The sequence below is a fragment of the Verruconis gallopava genome (genome assembly GCF_000836295.1).
Source record: "Verruconis gallopava strain CBS 43764 unplaced genomic scaffold supercont1.22, whole genome shotgun sequence".
In the NCBI taxonomy this organism is placed as follows: domain Eukaryota; kingdom Fungi; phylum Ascomycota; class Dothideomycetes; order Venturiales; family Sympoventuriaceae; genus Verruconis; species Verruconis gallopava.
This window is the reverse complement of record NW_015622158.1, coordinates 98035-116799: the sequence shown is the minus strand read 5'-3', so window position 1 is coordinate 116799 and position 18765 is coordinate 98035. Positions and strand designations below refer to the sequence as shown.

At 49.8% G+C, this 18765-nt stretch overlaps 6 protein-coding genes across 6 annotated transcripts; 2 read left to right on the top strand and 4 right to left on the bottom strand.

The window, feature by feature from the left end:
* The first annotated feature begins 2722 nt into the window (after positions 1-2722).
* PV09_06359 (uncharacterized protein) lies at positions 2723-4827 on the top strand. The gene is made up of 3 exons (XM_016359990.1): positions 2723-3439; positions 3511-4098; positions 4157-4827. Exons 1-3 carry the CDS (start codon positions 3002-3004, stop codon positions 4616-4618), a joined length of 1488 nt encoding a protein of 495 aa, XP_016212072.1. The 5' UTR covers positions 2723-3001; the 3' UTR covers positions 4619-4827.
* On the bottom strand, positions 3396-7519 carry PV09_06358 (uncharacterized protein). Its single transcript, XM_016359989.1, has 4 exons — positions 6996-7519; positions 6639-6759; positions 5607-6588; positions 3396-5556 (listed from the first exon to the last, which is right to left on the bottom strand). The coding sequence occupies exons 1-4, from the start codon at positions 7449-7451 to the stop codon at positions 4710-4712; spliced, it is 2406 nt and encodes an 801-aa protein (XP_016212071.1). The 5' UTR covers positions 7452-7519; the 3' UTR covers positions 3396-4709.
* A 161-nt stretch (positions 7520-7680) lies between these two features.
* PV09_06357 (precorrin 3B synthase CobZ) lies at positions 7681-9335 on the bottom strand. Its single transcript, XM_016359988.1, has one exon. The coding sequence runs from the start codon at positions 9281-9283 to the stop codon at positions 7700-7702; it is 1584 nt and encodes a 527-aa protein (XP_016212070.1). The 5' UTR covers positions 9284-9335; the 3' UTR covers positions 7681-7699.
* Positions 9336-9500: 165 nt separating this feature from the next.
* Positions 9501-11105, bottom strand: PV09_06356 (uncharacterized protein). The gene is made up of 2 exons (XM_016359987.1): positions 10385-11105; positions 9501-10327 (listed from the first exon to the last, which is right to left on the bottom strand). Exons 1-2 carry the CDS (start codon positions 10875-10877, stop codon positions 9879-9881), a joined length of 942 nt encoding a protein of 313 aa, XP_016212069.1. The 5' UTR covers positions 10878-11105; the 3' UTR covers positions 9501-9878.
* Positions 11106-11956: 851 nt separating this feature from the next.
* PV09_06355 (uncharacterized protein) lies at positions 11957-15183 on the top strand. Its single transcript, XM_016359986.1, has 3 exons — positions 11957-13446; positions 13500-14579; positions 14643-15183. The coding sequence occupies exons 1-3, from the start codon at positions 12168-12170 to the stop codon at positions 14867-14869; spliced, it is 2586 nt and encodes an 861-aa protein (XP_016212068.1). The 5' UTR covers positions 11957-12167; the 3' UTR covers positions 14870-15183.
* On the bottom strand, positions 15000-16054 carry PV09_06354 (uncharacterized protein). Its single transcript, XM_016359985.1, has 2 exons — positions 15911-16054; positions 15000-15857 (listed from the first exon to the last, which is right to left on the bottom strand). Exons 1-2 carry the CDS (start codon positions 15938-15940, stop codon positions 15099-15101), a joined length of 789 nt encoding a protein of 262 aa, XP_016212067.1. The 5' UTR covers positions 15941-16054; the 3' UTR covers positions 15000-15098.
* Positions 16055-18765: the final 2711 nt, after the last annotated feature.

Below are 18765 nucleotides of genomic sequence, written 5' to 3'. Positions count from 1 at the left end.
CCGGTTTCACGCGTGGAAGGCTGAGGCATGATGGCTGCTCCGTGTGAGAGCTATCAAGCACGATTCCACCCACGTCGTTCATTCGCCATCGCAGGCGTCGTCATCGCCGCCCTCCTCATCTCCTTCCATTCTCGTCGCGACTTGATTTTCTTTCCTGCTGTGACCAGACCACTAAACGCGGCCGCTGCCGGCCACATACAAGTAGCGAGGGACGGACTGTCCATAGCTCCGTCCTATAATTAGACGGCCACGCCAGCAGCGGGAGCCTCTTGTCACCTGGCACCTCGCACAGCGATCAATGATGGAGCCTGGAACGCCTCCGGAGCTATTGACCCGACCGTCGTGTTTCCTACCACTATATACTTGTATCTCCCAACGCAAGGCAAAGGTCATCACTGCTTCTCGAATGCTTGCCCTTCCTCCAGTCAACAGAAACATTTCATTGAGTACTCGACTCATCATCTATGCTTGACCGACAGTACGCTTGTACACCTCATTTCTGAGTCACAAACCGCCTCGGTTCATCTTGTTCACCCGCAGGAGCAGATCACAAGCCACAGTAGCATGGTGCTGGCGCTCTACCGTAGGGCTTGTGCAAATATTCTGCGAAGCGAGAGCCAGAAAGAGACTTGAAATCGATAGACGGACGTAATTTCCATCTCGTCGAGCGACTGTTGGGGCATATTCGTCACCACTGACAACCTCAACATAAGGACGTCAAAGGATCGTTTCGCGCCTCATCGTAAAAGCAACCGCCCATCCTCATCTGCAGAATGAAAAAGCACAAACAACAAAATGTCGCCGGTAATCTGCTCTTTGTATTCCAATCTTACTGCTATTACAGGCATGGCCTCGTGTTGGAAACCCTTGTCATAGTGAGCTTGTCAATCGCTAGACTGCTAACAATAAATCTATGCACGTCCCAATGGTCCAAGAAGCTACACGGGGTCAAATGCCTCGTTGCCGGACTCGACATCGGTCTCTCCAGGCATTCGTGGACGCGTTTCCAAATTCAAAGCCTGAAAAAAATTCTTGTGAAATACACGGCTTGATTATTTCAGATGTCGTCTCCTAGTCACATTAGATTCACGACCTGCGCACAACATCAACTGAGGGGAAAGGCGTCGTATCAGGCTCGCCGCTTTTGTGACCCGTCGGAACTCACCAGGGCACATTAGGAACGTCGAAGAAAGGCATCCTTTCTTCCTCATAGTTCTGGCATGTGGCACAGTTTGGTTCCTCCGTTTTTGACAGTTCAAAAAACAAGGCCAAAAAAAATCCCTTTTTTCTTGCTATTCACATGCACTGCCCTTTTCAAGTATCACTCCTCGATATATCCTTTAAGCGAAAAGAAAATTTGACGTTTATATGTTAAGCACGAATATGCCCTTTAACGATTCAGTTGCAGAATTGCTAACACCGAGGAGAAGCAATGATTGTAAAGTCAACCTACGCTTTGGGGGCCCCTCAGATCACAGACTTTGTTGCCTAGTGACCAAACTCTTTTCCACGTTTAATACGTGCGAACAAGTCCAACATGAAGTAGCGATCAGAGAGGGGTGTCCGCGCGGCTGGCATAGAGCTGAGAGTTCTCCAAGCAGCTCCTGTTGAAAAGCGTCGTCGCAAGTCATCTGCCAAAATTCTGGTCCGCTTGCCGAGGCATTTGTTTAGGCAAGACACCTTTGGCTTGTCATCGAGGTGCTCAGATAGCAGAGCACACGTGCATAAACCTATACGCATAAAGATCGCGTGTGAAAAGGGTATACAGCTGTTAACCAACGGGCTGGACGCCAAGACAGGGCCGTGGGGGGGCTCGTAGACCCACGTTGCTTGATCAACCAGGAAATACAAGTACACGACGATCAGCGACAAGCCAGCTGAAAAGCTAGTGAATATAATCTGTTCCCAACTACCTTCCTGATCATTCCAATGCGCCTGATTTCGAATTGCACGGCTTGCCGTGTACGTCCTGCCGTAAGATCTTGTGCCGAGTTAATATGTATGGATCTAAGGAGGACAGCTTTAACACGAGAGCCTGGTGATTTCATACACGCGTGGAAACCAACGGCGTAAACAAAACACGCGATTTCTGGATGCCTGTCTTTTTAGACAGCACTAGGCGATACATCCACGTGTGAAGAAGTAAATGCGAGCAGAGCTCCAAAGAGACAGGGAAATACTCGTCAGCACGTTCTTAATCTATCCATGGAGTCTGATGCTCCACACATTATCCTGAGACCGGTCCGACCACCGAGGAAGACAGCGCAAAGCCACGAGATTTTTCTCAATCCACGCGAACAGGCCGGGGGGGTTGGGGGAGGAAGCGGTTGAAATCTCGCCACCAAGAGCCTCAGCGCGTCAGCGACATCAGCTGGAGACCCCCGCTCTCGAGAACGGCCTGACATCACGCCATCGGGCGCTGCGAGATGGCACAGATAGCGGATTGATGTCTCCAGGGGCTTACATCGACGATTATGACTAGATCCGGATGTCAGCGAAGGTCTACCCCACAAGCAAGCCGCCGCCAAACCGGAGAACGGGGAGGTTATGCGGAGTGCCCGCCGCGACGGCCGCCGGAATCTGGCGCTAACTTGGGGCCAGGCAGGGGAACGTCCGGTCTGCAGGGCCACATGCGTCTGTGGTCACCGTGCCTAAGTCCCCGTAGCATATCTTATGATTTAACTTTCTGATCCTGATTGATCGCTTGCTCGAAGTTAAGAATAGAGAACCAAAAAAAAATCTCTCTCCCGTCCCTCTTGACTTGTCTGCTCTTCTCCGCATAGTTTGCGTTTGTTCTTTGTTTCTGCTCGCTCTTCTTCGTTCTCTCTCAGTCCTTTGTTTTACCCCACGCCCATCGCAAAGTAACAGCCCCCCACCCCTGTGACAGAGACGCCAAGGGAAACCCAAAAAAGCGTCGAGAAGGTCTCGTCATTTAACCTCGCCGTGGTCCGCCTGCGTGATTGTTGAAGCACGCGCGATCGAGACACCTTGTTTCGCAGCGATGGACGTGCCTCCGGAAAATGTTTTCGACGTCATCATCATAGGCGCCGGCATCACGGGCATAAACTTCGCCTACAGGTTGCAAGAACGCCTTCCACACCTGACCTACGTCGTTCTCGAAGGCAGACATGAAATCGGCGGGACGTGGTCCTACTTCAAGTACCCAGGCATTCGATCGGACTCCGACCTGTACACGTTTGGCTTCCCTTGGCGACCATGGATGCAGCCAAAGGCGATCGCGGAGGCAGAGCTGATCTTACCTTATATGCGGGAAAGTGCTGCCATGTACGGTATCGATAAGAAGATCCGCTTCCACCACATGGTCGAGACCGCAAAATGGTCGTCGCCTGATCAGAATTGGAAGCTGGGCGTGAGGATCAATGGAGAAAAAGAGACTGCGTTTAAGTCTCGATTCTTGTTGTTTGGTGCGGGATATTATGTAGGTTTTGACATTGCGAAAGCCACTATCCCTCCCACACATTGAGAAGCTACTAACTTGACAACGAACAGGACTACAAGGAGCCCCTGAAGACTTACATCCCAGGCATCGAGAACTTCAAGGGGCCATTGGTGCAAGCACAGTTCTACGATCCGACGCTAGACTACACAGACAAAAACGTCGTCGTTATAGGGTCAGGTGCTACCGCTGTCACCGTCGTTCCCGCAATGGCAGAAAAGGCAAAGCATGTCATCATGCTGCAACGCTCGCCGAACTATCTCTTGAGCGCAGCTAGCGAAGACAGCGTCGAGGTATTCATCCGCAGATGGCTACCCAAAACGTGGGCACACACTGTTATTCGTTGGAAGTGGCTGTGGTTTGGCTTCTTTATGGTCAAGATGTGCAAATTCTTCCCGAATTACATGACCAAGCTTCTGCGCACCCTCACAGTCGCTGAGCTCCCGCCCGAAGTCAGTCATGATCCACATTTCAAGCCAAGGTATGCGCCGTGGGAGCAGAGAATGTGTTTTTGCCCAAATAGCGATTTCTTCGAAGCTGTGCGCCAAAAGAAAGCGAGCGTTGTCACAGGCGTCATCGAGCAGGTGACAGAGGACTCGATCAGGTTGACGGACGGCCAGGTCTTGAAGCCAGACATCATTGTTAGTACAAACTCTTTTCCCCCAAAACTTGAACCAACAATGCTGACCGACGATTCAGGTGCAAGCCACTGGCTTGAAAATACAGTTCGGCGGAAACATTGACATAACGGTCGATGGCAATCCATATAAGATTAACAATGACAAGTTCATCTGGAAGAACATGATGTTCCAAGATTTGCCAAATGCCGCATACGGAATTGGCTATGTTGATGCTGCATGGACGTTGGGCGCCGATACCGCCGCTCAGATGTTCGTTCGTATCGTTAAAAGAATGGAGAGGCAAGGCGTGTCCTCCGTTGTGCCCACGATAGAGAAAGGGAAAGAGCCTGCTGAAGGCCCTTCTTTTTTCAAGCTTACCAGCACATATGTTACCCTCGGGAAGAAGGCGTTCCCCAAGACCGGCAAGCACCCACAGTGGGCAGGAAGGTCGACTTATATGTACGATCTCTACCAAGCGAAGTTTGGTGACATTGTGACTGGCATGAAGTATGTTAGACCACCGATGATCAAGGCGGCGTAACTTTTTTTTTTCCCCGTGAAGATGTAAGATTGGGATAACCTCTTGATGTCTTGTATCTTAAGAACGTAGTATACCTGAAATGCGTGTTCCCTTACGAAGCTGGAGGCGGCCCATTTGTGATTAATCCAGGCATCCAAAGCATTGCTTCGAGATCACTGTTAAAGTCCGGCCAGGATTGCAGGAAAGCCTCGTCGCTGTGAAGCCCGAACACGATATCAGGGAAAGGAGCAGGTGTCTCTGGTAATGGAAGCGGATGAGGTTTGGGTGTAGCAACCGCCGAATGAGCCGGAGTGTTGGTGCGCATCGATGTCAGTAGCTGTGCAGCCGTGCCGTCGGAATCGATATCCCATGAGCCTTTACCACTCGCCGCACTGTCCTGTCTGTGACCACCTAGACCAGGCTCATTCGGGTGAACCTCGAGCTGACTTTGTTCCGCCGCTGCATCAGGTGAAGTTGCGGAAAAGGTGGCAATGATTTTTGGTATGATGTTTTGGTCTAGGTGAACATTGTCTGTGAGGACTTCGCCCCAAGGTGGAGGCATAGTGTCGCTGGGTGGAAAAGGATTAGGCCCTGTTCGTGCGACAGCAAACAAGAGCTTGCTAATAACATAACCAGCACGCTTGAGCCCAGCGTTAACGCGCTCACTATCAGCAAGCACGTTAAGTCCGTGCTGCAGACATTTATGGACATTGCTGCCTGCTTCGAGGAATGCATTGATACGCATCAGAATCGCAACAGCGACGTAGGAAGAATACGCGATAAAGTATGGCATCCTTCGTCCAGTGAAAGCGTGCTTATATATCGTGACAAGGTGAGAGACACGCATCGCAGTCACGGCACACTTCATCAATGACTGCGGGGCTTCGTTTTCATCGTAAAGATGACCTCTTGTGAAAAATGGGCGATGCAAAAGGATCACACAAAGGTGATACATGCAGCTGATGGCGGGGTCAGTGGAAAGACGTGATTTTCGTGACTTTAAACTCACAGCATGCTCAAAACGGTCGGGGTAGGGACTGTGTTGAGATTTACTGGCTCACCCGTCGCCCAAGGCTCGTAACGTATTTCATCCTTCAATTCATTGTTAAATCGTGCAAGCAACTCATCCAACACCTCCATCGTATGAACTTGATTAGGTTGCTGAGTCGTTGCCACGTGTGCTCGGTGGCAATACACATTTTCAGCATAGAACTCCGTTAAAATGCGGCCCAATATTACGCTGATTCTGCAGTGCGCGGAGAATGTAGTAACGCTGTACGACGGTCCGCCGCGATGCGAAGGCAGCGGGTAGTCAGCACTAACGGTATTTAACGCCTCTAGCGGATACCATTGCTCTAACTCCTCATAATCATCCAGAAACTCAATCGGCACTTGCACGCTAGATTCCTGCAGAGTCACTGGTCGTCCATAATACATCGAGTGGATCTTGTCAAACACAAACGCCCCCCAGAACACTCGGCGCCTGCATTCAAGTTCCTCCGGAGAAATCTTGTTGTGCTTCAAAAGCTCAACACCATCCACGTTGAGGCCCAAATCAATGATCATCCGGAATGCAATCCCAGAATAAAGCCAAGCCGTTGACTTCGCAGATGTCTCAATTGCAAACAGACTGCTCGCAAGGGTAATTAATGCTTGGATTGTCGTGATTTTGCTGTCGTCCATTTCCGCTCCCAGCAGGGTTTTAAAACGCTCCCGAAATGCGAAGCCAGCTGTGTGGGCGAGCTCCGGAGACTTCCGGAGCTCGTCTCGAGGAGAAAACTTCGCAGATGCAAACAAGATAGCGTTCAGAAGAAGCTTCGAGAAGTAAGGGCCCCCGCTTGCCCAGTCGCGCATGAACAGTGGTCGGTAGATAATAAGTAGGTTATGGTGCTGGCGGTTCCAATGGATGTTCAACAGATGATTAACCAGATCAGCATCCCAGCCATCATAGTCGTAGGACTGACTACTTAGAGGCAGCGCTTCAATTTGGCCTAAGTCTAAAGTGAGTGTTGAGACTTGTGTCCAGGAATAAATAACGCACGTTGTCTTGCTGAAAATGCAACCAGCTGGGATCGCAGAGCACTCTTTGTAGTTTCGTCTAAGTTTGAAGTAACGGGATCTATGTGTCTGGACTCCTGCCATCGCGGACTCGAATGATCTGGCTGTTTATAGAGGAAAAGCGTTAATTTGTGTCCTCAGCTGTGCAGTCAAGGAGGTCACTGGGTGCTTGAAAAGAGTTTCCAGCGACAATAGTAAGGCATCATTTTGAGTGCCAGAAGCGTTTAAAAAAAAAGAAAATATCAAACACCTAGTATATAAATGTTCCCACATGATACAGAAGGTCTCGCAACATGTATATGCGTATGTATGTTAGGAGTGATCAAAACCGAGGACGTACCGGATAATGATGGGTATAGGCTGACTGCTTTATACGTCCACTTCCATCCATACTCTGAAGCTGTGGATCGAACATTTGCTCCGCTTCGCTTGGCCTTCGCACACTATGTGTGGTGTCACTGTAGACCGGGCTCGTCAAAGCCTGGGCATGTGAACTCGATGACGGCCGCGGACTTCCATCGACGGTTCCGGCGTCGCCGTCATGATCGAAACCGTCCTCGATTTTTACGTTCGCCTGCTCCAACAACCGCCGCAATCTCGCGACCTCGTTCTGCAGCGCATGTATGGCGGCATTGCTGGGCCTCGGCGCCGGCGCTCGGATCACGTATTCACACCGGATATTTCTCGCCTTGCAAGCGCTGCACGTTGGCTCGAGGTTGTCGCACTTGAGTTTGCGCGCGCGACAAAACTGACAGGCGGCTTTGGATCTTGAACGAGAGGTCTTGTGGTCGGTCATGTCTGCATTGTGCAACGCGGAAACTTTCCTACCGTCCGAGTCGGAAGAAAACCTCTAGTGGTGGTGGGTCAGCAAGGTTGGCAGACTGGAGTGGGACGGGGAAACTCACAGGGAAGAAAACGGCAAAAACGAACGGTACGAAAACCCCAGGCCGCCGTCTGCACGTGACGCCCTCGGCCTGAACCGAAGGTGAAAGCCGTCTGACTGGGGAGAAAACCACACACCAGGATCGTCAGCGATCGTTTCTCTCAGCATACCGTTATTTGCTTTGCCTTTGCTAGCTTGGCCGCCTCTCGTCCTGCTCTGCGCCCAAATACGGCCCCGGCAGTCAACCCACTCCCGCCAGGATAGTTGTCATAGAAGATGCCTCCCAGCATTTCGCCAGCAACGAACAGGCCCTCAATGGGCTGCTTGTCTACGAGTCTGATTACTGCGCCTGTGTGTGCATCCGCCTTCAGCCCGCCGAACGTGAATGTGATGCCGCACGTGATCTTGACCGCAAGGAACGGCGGCTTGATAATAGGAGTGGCCCAGTTCGTCTTGTTAGGACCAAGAGCAAGCCCACCGTTCGAAGTGACAGTGGAAAGTCCGTCCTTCTCTGAGGGATTCCAACTCTTATCAGGATTCTCCTTCTGAAATGTCGTCACCGCTTCGTTGTATTCCTGAATACTCCTTAGAAACGCCCTTTCATCGCGCATGCCCTTTTCCCTCAGCTTCTTCGCGAGATCTTCAAGAGATTCTGCAGTTAGTCTCTCCACCACGTCCTCGCCGTACTCTTCCTTTCTAAGCCAAGCGGCTCCCTCTGCATCCCAAACTTGGAAGGCAATGCCGTCGGGCTGCTGCAGGATCGCTTTCCCAAACTTGGCATACGTGTAATTCCTCATGTCTTCCCCTTCATCGACAAATCGCAAGCCCTTGATATTAAACATCAAACCGAGGGGATATCCTGATTTGGTGAATTGGTTCGTGAGTCTTTGGTCTCCAGCATTCATAGGAGCGTTGAAGTCCCAGCACGTGGAATGACAGCCAGACCAGTCACCCGTGGGCATAGCGCCCACCTCATCTATCGCCAGTCTAAGCATGTCTCCCGTATTGTATGGGGTACCTCGAACATAGGCCAGTTCCCAATTTGGGCCAAGATGCTGGACTCGCATCTGTGGGTTCGCCTCAAATCCACCAGCACAAAGGATTATACTGCGAGAAAGAAGTGTATATGTCGTCCCGTCAGTCCGCTTTATCGAAACACCCTTAACGGATCCTCTCTCGTCCAAGGACAGCTCTACGACCGAGCTATCGTAACGAACATCTACTCCGAGTCGCCTGCAATTTTCTAGGTGCTGCTTGATCAAACCTTTGCCACCGTCTTCGACCTTCAGCACCATACCACCCCAGAATTTCTGTCGTCCGTTGATCTCGTAGGCCTGGCGATTAAAGCTGAGTTGGAATCTGATTCCGTTTTTATGTAGCCACTTTGTCGTCTCGTTGCTCTCCTCAACAAGTGTCTTCGCTAATTCCGGATCGCTACGGTTATTACACATTCGATTCAGGTCGCGCAAGAAATCATTCTTTGTATATGGTTCCATATCAATCTTGTCTATCATATCGTGCGGGACATTGTTGACCAGTGGAAGCACATCGTGGAGACCTGAAAACACCGTTCGATATGCGCCAGCTGTAAACGTCGAGTTTCCACCTGCCCAAGACTCTGGCGCTTTCTCGAGCACCACTACACCTCGTGCGCCGTGCTCTTTCGCTGACGCAGCAGCAGAGAGGCCTGCATTTCCACTGCCAACGATGACGACATCAACTGTTTCTAAATCCATATTAGACATAATCTCCTAAAACTAAGATCACGTATGCTTGAGGAGCATTGCTACAGAGCAGACTGTAAGAAACTCAAGCGCGAAGTTAAATCGTGGTTTGGGAGCTTCCGCGCAGAACCCCGTCATTCGGCCTTTCATATCCCGCTCGCCGCACGACAATCCTCGTTCCAATCCTGAAATAGCCTTGTCACCCCATTCATGTGCTGAAAAAGAAGAAATTCTTCATGCTCTAGTGCTAACGAGTTTCAACCAATAATAGACGTAGCTACAGACTCAAGCTATTTCTGAATCGGCGTTTGATAAGATAGTCGCGGTGTGATAGCGCCGAAGATTTATCTGCCCCCAAAACCTAGACAATACACTGAACGCTGCTTGTGCTTTCAGGCATAAACAAGCTCTGATTACGACAAAATTTTGACTCCATTTTTTTTCTATCTCGAAGTCGGCTATTGTTAAGACAATAGGTCAAACTTGTGCCATGTTGAGAAGTGATTTCATGATTGTGCTGTATATCTACGCAACCCATTAGCATGCCAGATATACCGATATACCACATGCCTGGAATCTCGAACCGTGCCTCATCTGTTCTCGTCAAGCCTAAATCTCATGATTTACTTGTTTCCCTGCTGCTCTTCATTTCTGCCTCGACCTTCTCCTCTGCCTCTAGTTCCGACACACCCTCTGGTCTCGTTGCCTTCTCGATTTGCTTTTTTTCCTCAATCAGTTCCTCCTTGGCTTTGATACTTTGCTCAACCTGCTCGACCGCACGCTCAATCTCGACTTCCATAGCCGGCAACTTGAACTCTTCAGCCAGCAGCTTTCCGTTCCATTTCTGGAGCAGCATCACATCTTCCACGCCACCGTTTGTTTGTGTTTTAATAATCTCCGCGACTGCTTCGCCCTGTTCGCGCGTGGGACGCCGAGCGACGCGTGACATTTGACGAGTCGGATACATCAGACCAGCCGTATATACCTCGTCCATCGCCGTTGACGGTGAAGGTATAAGGAGGTTATTCTTGACAAGAAATTCAAGATGCTGTGCTCCACGTAATGCTGCGAGTTCTTGTCAGCAAAAATTTTCTCCCCATCGCTCGGATTCTAGCTCTGTACCTTTCCAGTGACTCCATGCTCGGAACAAAAGATAAAATCCAGGAATATTTGGTATTATTGGGACGAGGGCGAACGGTAAAGTCAAAGGAGCACCAATCGCGCTGTATATCATCCTTTTTCGATGCAGTTGTTGTCTCTCCACGGCAAGCTGTCGACATGTCTCAAGCACTTTGCTTTCCTTCAGAAATAAACTCGGGAACAGCACTTCAACCTTCTCTTGTTGACTAAGCTCAAGTTCCTTCCTTTTGTTTGACAATGGAGGTATTGTCTTCAATCCCCATTCTTCATAGGGAATGCGCCTGAACACTTTGTTGCCATATGTTGTGAGAGTCTTTTTCCAACCACCGTCTGCCTTTTCGAATGATAGCCATGTCTCGTTTGCCTTGCTGACTATCCTATCCTGAATCGAGGGCTTCTGTCCGGGCGGCGGCTTTGCGCGTTCACAGTATATGAGTGTACGGCGTGTGGAAATGGGAAGAAGAAAGAATCGCATTGTCGCCTAATGATGATGCGCCAATAGAATGTGTACAGCGAGAATTTTGCTATCGGTCCATGGTTCGGTGCAGGAGTTCTTCGAATCTGCACCTCGATTATCCGTACTGAATTTCCGGAGAGCAAGATGTCAGTACTTGAAGAATCTAAGAAGAGATTATCCGTCGTACCCAAAAATTGATGATGATGATGGTGCTGGTAGCTGGTGGAGCCACGCTGAGTTTCGAGATCCAAAGACTGCGCCACGTGTTGACGTCAGAGTTCAGCACAGCTTGTACCATGCTCAGGAACAGCCGCAATTTGCATTTTGCCCCATTTGTACCCACTCCATTCTTCGCGCCATTCCTGAAGAAAGCGCTTGTCTAGGATTCAAGTGAAAAGTTTTTTATGGAATTTGATAAGAAACAGGAACAAGATGAGTTGATACAATTGGAGACGAAGACGCCACAAGTTGCGCAGGCATCGATATGTTATACCCATTCTGTTGCAACGAAAGAAGTCGAAGGATCAAGATTTTGAAACAACGTAAGATTTGGCTCAGAACCAAGTATCAAGCAATAGCTGTCAATACGATAGAATCGGATGGTTTCGCTGCTCGTCACCAGCTTCAAAACATGGGTTTATTTTCACAAGTAGAGCTATCGGTACAGTCAAGCAGCAGGTCTTGAAATGAAAAAGAATGCAAGATATCAGTTGGCCAAAATCGCATTATTTTCGTCTTGTAACTCAATCCCAGCTATTGTATAACCAGCGTGTTGTCAACTCCGTAGGTATGTATCTTTTGCAGGTGATGCTTTAAACACACATCCACCACATTCGCGAGAATGATCTGCAATCCGGTGAACTGCTTGTAATTTACCATCGGCTGCAAGATGGATCGATGATCTTCTAGTGGCCAGTAAAACCACGTTCTCTTAGTTTGCCTGAAGCTTTCTTGAATGCTTGTCCTCGCTAAAGAGGGTAGTCTGTAGCGGGTAGACTGGGATTGTCCTCCATGCATGCACCATGACGTCTTAACGTCGTTCCTTCACCAGCCGCAATTGGAGGTAGAACGGTGAACACTCCGCAAACGAGGAGTAGCCCGTAACGGCCTTCTCAGAAAGGCAGCAGGTTTCTCGTACGTCAATCGCTACCTGGGCATTTATTGCTGGCTATAATTTGGCAGAAGCAGCATCTACATTCAGCCCCGCTTCAATATTGCTCGTCGCATGAGAAAAGGACGCGCTGCGCTCCTAGTAGACAGATTTCCAACCAACCCAAGGCTGACTGATTCCTTTGGCTATCTTATAAGATGACTACTTCACCCGGCCCGGAGACGAGGCACCAAAAAACCCATATTCTCAAGGAAAAGCTAGAGCATCCGTTTCCACACTTGCGGGAGAAACTCAAACAAACAAGCCTCTATGATATAAAAATCGGGGCTTCCCATTTCAAGCACAAGATCGGCAAATTTGCCAACTTGGTCAATCCCAATCACCGCCATGACGAGGAGCACGAAAAGAGGACAGACGAAAAGCGCAGTCGCATTGCCGAGAGCCATCGCTTCAACTCGTTTGCTCCTGAACGAGATGGGAACGACATTAAGTGGTATGTTGACGGTAGGGACTATTTCTGGGCCGTTTCTGTCGCCCTGGATCGTGCAAAAGAAACAATATATATCGCCGACTGGTGGCTGAGTCCGGAACTGTTCATGCGTCGTCCTCCTTACTTCAACCAGGAATGGCGTCTCGATCAGATCCTGAAGCGCAAAGCACAAGACGGCGTTAAAATTTACATCGTTGTATATAAAGAAGTCGAAGCTGCGATAACTTGCAACAGTCAGCACACGAAACGGGCGCTGATGGATGGGCTCATCAAAGAGGGAGAGAAGGGCCGTGACAACATTCGCGTGATGAGACATCCAGATCACAACGTCTTCGAAAACATGGGAGACATGACATTTTACTGGGCACATCACGAAAAGTTCATCGTCATCGACTATGAGGTTGCTTTTATCGGCGGCTTGGATCTTTGCTTCGGCCGGTGGGATCACTGGCAACATCCTCTCGCTGACGTGCACCCTGCAGGCGTACAGCATGAAGTTTTCCCAGGACAAGACTTCAACAACAATCGCATCATGGATTTCCAAAGCGTGGAAGATTGGAAGTCAAACGAGCTCTCCAAAACAGAGTACGGTCGTATGCCGTGGCATGATGTAGCCATGGGCGTCATTGGGCCCTGCGTCTATGATATTGCCGAGCACTTTGTTCTCAGATGGAATTTTTGCAAGCGTGACAAGTACAAACGCGACAAACGTTATGACTGGCTTTGTCTCGAAAATCGTGAAGGAGAAGATGAAGATCTTGTTGCCGTGCAACGTCCAAAGTACCCCGTGGGCGAGTATATCAAGCACCCTCTGTCACCTCTGAGCTCAAAGAATTTGGAGAACAGGGGTACCGTGCATGCACAGCTTGTGCGAAGCAGCGCGGACTGGAGCAGTGGCATCTTGACTGAGCATAGCATCCAGAATGCGTATTGCGAAGTCATCAGAAACGCAGAACATTATGTGTACATCGAGAATCAATTTTTTAGTGAGTACGATAATGCCCTTTCTATTTTTTATATTTACTCATAGAAAAAACAGTTACTGCTACTGGCGACAACCAGGCACCAATACACAACGTCATTGGCCGTGCTATAGTAGATGCAGTTGTTCGAGCTGGGCGGGAGGGCCGTAAGTTCAGAGTCATTATCTTGATTCCAGCAATCCCGGGATTTGCAGGGGACCTTCGACAGGATGCGGCTAAGGGAACAAGAGCCATCATGGATTACCAGTATAAATCAATCCTGCGAGGCGAGCACTCCATCTACGAGCAGATTCGAAAGGAGGGCGTGGATCCGACGAAGCACATCTTCGTTTTCAACCTGCGCTCATATGACCGACTGAATAAAACGCCGGCTATGCAAAAGCAGGAAGAGATATCGGGGCTTAAATATCAAGACGTGCAGCGTGCTCAAGCAGAAGAGATTATGGGAACTGGTATCCATGACAGTGCTGAATTGTCCTCACAAGCCGATTCGCAGGCTAACGACTCAGGCGATGAAGAAAAAGAGAGGGCAGTAGATCAGAAGAGAAAATTTGAAGCTCATCGTGAATCTGCGGGTGGAGAGAATGCAGATAATCAAGTTTCTGCAGACTCGATCGCCAAAAGCGCGCTACATGGTCAGCCAAAAGTAAGCGAGGAACCATTCCCGGGAGACGACGAGGAGCTAGAGAAGGACGGTTTCTTCCAAGAGGAATTATACATTCATGGCAAATGCTTGATTGTCGATGACCGAATCGTGATCGTCGGTAGCAGCAACATTAACGACCGCTCACAATTAGGTTTCCACGACTCGGAACTTAGCATTGTGATGGAAGACACCAAAGTCCTCGAGTCTACAATGGATGGAAAGCCGTATAAGGCCGGTCATCATGCAGCAACCCTACGCAGAATGCTGTGGCGCGAGCATCTGGGCTTGATTCCTCCCCAGCCGCTCGATGCATCAAATGATCCCAACGCGCAACCTCCGGGAGATTGCCCAAATGATCTGCTCGAGGACGAGCATTTCGACTTTGTGGCTGATCCGCTGAGCGATGAGGTCTGGGATATGTGGACGCGGCAAGCAGATGTCAACACGGAAGTTTTCAGGGACTTGTTCCACGCTGATCCGGACAACAGCAGTGAGTGATATCTCCACAAGCAAGTTACTCGTTAAGATGGCTAATGATGCGGAAAAATAACAGTCCGAACATTTGATGATTACAAGGATTGGATGCCGAATCTCAACGATGGGAAAGGACACAAGCAGGGTCACCTTATTGATAAAAGTAGGCCCCTGGCGGAGATCAAGCAGCAGCTTGATCGCATCAAAGGTCACTTGGTCTGGATGCCTTTGGATTTCTTGTGCGATGCCGAGATGGCTGAGAAGGGCTTGCAAGTCAACGCGTACACAGAGAGTATCTACACGTGAGAACCTTTTCTTTTGGCATCCGTGTTGAAGGGATCGAGTCCCTTGTGTCACGAATTTAATGACAGAATTCACGACCAAACTATCTTGTGCACTTTCTCCCTGTCAAGGAGACTTTGTGAAAGAGAACTGCTTTTTCAAGCTGGCATACAGTTTGACATTTTATTACACAGTCTATAGTTTTGCGTGCTGCGGTTGACGCTAGACGTTGGACTTGAGATCGTCCTAAGGTCTAGAGCTTCGTACTCAGGATGCTTCCGCCGTCTAGTGTAATCGTTGCACCGTTGACATAAGATCCGGCTCTGCTCGACAAGAACAAACACGTACCGGCTACATCCTCAGGTGAGCCGATCCGATGCAGTGGAATGCCCTCTTTAATGGATTCTTCAAACTTCTCTAGGGTCGCCTTCATCATTTTTGACCTGAATGGGCCGCAAGCAATCGTATTGGACGTAATGTTCCTCTCACCGAGGTGGGAGGCAAGAACCCTGGACAGGTGATGCAGTCCGGCTTTGGATGCCGAATACGCAAACGTCTCCAGTCTGGGCACTCTGAGACCGTCGATGCTACCGATGTTGATGACTCTTGCGGGATCTCCTTCCTTTTGTCCCTTCTCCAACAGCGGTGTAAGCAACTGAGTGATGGTGAACACTCTTTTCAGGTTCAGGGTAAGCACACGATCCCAGGCGCTGTCAGGGTACACATCATAAGGTTCGGCCCAGTTCGACCCAGAGTTGTTCACTAGGACATGAAGCGCCGACTCGCGCTTCGATAGCTCCGCGGCAAGTTTCTTGCAGTCCTTCTCATCGTAGAAGTTGGCTGGAATAGAGAAGGCCCTTCCAGGACCCGTCGCATTAAGCTCATCGCATGCTTGCTGACACGCCTTCGCATCGCGAGAGGAGATGTACACTTTCGCGCCGTTGCGAACAAAGCCTTCTGAGATCATACGGCCTATACCCTTTGCACCACCTGTGACGAGGACGACTTTGTCCTTTGAGACGTAAATCAGCAATCATCAAGGACAGAGCATGTTAGCGAGATCACCTTGACGTTAAACAGCGTATTGATATCCATCTTGGAGCTCGTGATGTTTGAAGATGTTTTCCACAGAATCGCAATTGAGGTCGTTCGAAAGTTTGGGAACTCATCCTTACTACACAATGCACCGCATGGCAGAGCCGTGTCTGTCCCCACGTCGTTGCATTTTGCCGAGGCTTGCCAAATCTGGAAACGCCTCTCAGCCTTCGTCCCCAGATTTCGGGCGACCTAACTTATGGACGCTTTTGCATTTCCTTTTTGCTGTCGACAATCAGACGCAGTCGATTGCAATCGCCGAACCGTAGGTCTCGGAAGAGATCCGAAATTCAAATCATGGGCATCGTCACCTGACCCATTCAACCCTGCAGCGTTTTCGCGCACTCCATGAACACGGCCTGAAGTTGCCACGCTGCCTGCAACCCAAGTCGAAAGCAGCTAAAGGGCCGCATGTGGAAAACGTCGACAGCTCTGATCGGCCATGGTTGCTGCACGAAAGATGATGTTCTATGCATGACGTGAGCAGTAGTACGGGTGAGTTTATGCTGATTGCTGCTCAGACGTGCATGTCAGGACTACTTAAATTTCCAAACACAAATGTGGATCTCATAGGCGAAAGATCAGCTCCGCGATCTCAACCAATTCGGCGTTTTCGCTGAGCGACATTCTGATAATAGATCACAGACATTCCGGAGCTTTTTTTTTTTTTTTTTTTTTTTTGCATAGCGGAGCAACCAATCGACGCAAGGGTCATGCGAGGAGAATCCTTCTAAATGCCACAACTCGTGCCGCTTTCTGTTCACTACTTCGACCCCTCAGTGTGCGGCGAAGAATAGCTTCTCACCTCTGATCGTCGAAAAATGATTTCTAATTGATGCCTTGTGCCATCGAAGCCGTTATGATGAAACGAGTCAGGGTTGAATGCCCCATCACTCAAACCACGACCTTAGGTTGTATGGTTTCCGCCTGCTTCCTTTTCGATCATATTCATACCCGCCGGATAGATACGCTTCACCTTCTGAACAGATTGTTTCGTGGCTCACAACGGCTGGAGTAAACTCCGTTCGCTGTATTATGAAACTCTGCGGTGTTCTTCTTCCGCGTTCTAACTTCAACGTCGAATCGGACACGATCAACACAGACAACCTAAACGTCAAAGTTATATATCCTGTCTCTGGCTGGTTAGCGGTTCCTGCATCAACGAGGTCAGAGATTACTACAACCGTGGTTGTCTGCAATCATGTGTTCGACTAGTCCTAATTTCGATCATCCCTTTCGAAAGCCAGCTGGAGATGGCTCAAGACGACCACATGGGATCCTGGTTATTGGATCCAGAATAGCGCATGACCCAACTTCTTGTCGACGTCTGGGACGATCTGGAATGTGCACTTAGCTGTATGGAAAATGGCGCCATCGCGTTGCCTGGAAGCCAAGCCCTCCCGGAGTGAACGAGCAACCTCCCCTTCCACGGACGCAAGTACCAATCCGTCATACACCAAATGCAGCCCAAACCGCCGCACGCTTTCCATTCTGGGATCCTGCCACGAGCTCCACGCCACCGATAGCGAAGCACGAAAAGGGTGAACTCGTGATCAGTTGTGACAGAGATTTAGACACATCCGCCACGTGCTAGATTCGCATTGAGCGAAGCATGGAGTGGCCAAAGTATGCGGGGATCGATAAGCTAGCCGTCATGTCGTACTTCTTTTTTACCTCTTGCGGCCAACATAGTCAATAATCCCCAATTCGCTTCCTAGGAATCTGTGCATCGGAGTACAGGCTCAACAACGCGAGAGTAGCAGCTCATGTCGGACAATTCGAATGCGTGCTATGTGCACGTTTTGCCACACGAAAGCGGTGCTTGACAGGCATCTCACAAGTGGCACACGGTGAACACAAAGCCTACGCTTCACTCCTGACCTGGCAACTACCCTCACGGCCACGGGTTGGTTCCTGCATGATAGTCATTTCAGCGACTGCGTGCTCACGGTCTGAGATAAGTCAGCCTCATAATTCCATATGACACGGCGAATTTTATTTTTTTTTAAAATTCTCCGAGACGTTAGTTCGTTCTGCTGCATGCCTTGGACTGGCCCTCCAGCCTCCCCCCCCCCCCCCCCCTTTTACCATTTGTAATCCCGCATGTAACCTTTCTACTTGGGGGATCAGATTTGTATTTTCAAATTCCAAACCATTCGAACAGGAAAACCTCTCTGCTCGTTTGCTGCCCTCTGGTCCAGCGCCCGATAATGTTAAAGGTGCAGGCAATCAAATTGCATCCCCACAATAGCGTACTACGTTTCATGGAGCCAGGCAGGGCTTCACACACCTGCCTCGTGGCACCAGAAACCTTTGCCCTTCAGCCATGGAGAACCGCATTCCAGCACGGCTGGTCTCCACGAGCGAGTAACGGCTGAGATGCTTGGTCTGAACGGCCACTTGCCGATCCTGGCAAGCAGCCGCTGTCAAAGCATCTTGTACGATTGCCCCGTAGACACGCGCTTTCATATCGAACTCAGAATGAAAGTTTCCGTGCCTACGGATGGCGAGAGTCTTTTTTTCCCTTCCGACTTTGCACGGCCAACCCCGTTGTCCCCCTAGATGACCGGTGTCACACAACGGTGGCTCGTCCTCTGTTGATGATGAATGCGTTGGACGATCGAGCATGCAGACCGTTTGAAAGCTCGTGCCTGCTGCACCAACCCGTATCTTCGTCGTGTAAGTGGTAACCCGTTTTGGTTTAGGTACGTGGTGTGTAGCAAACGATTGCGAGCATCTGGGACTGGTTGATCATGGGAAAAAAAGAGGGGGGGCGAGGGGGTTGGACATTCATTTACTCCCCCCCCTTTTTTTTTTTGTCAAGA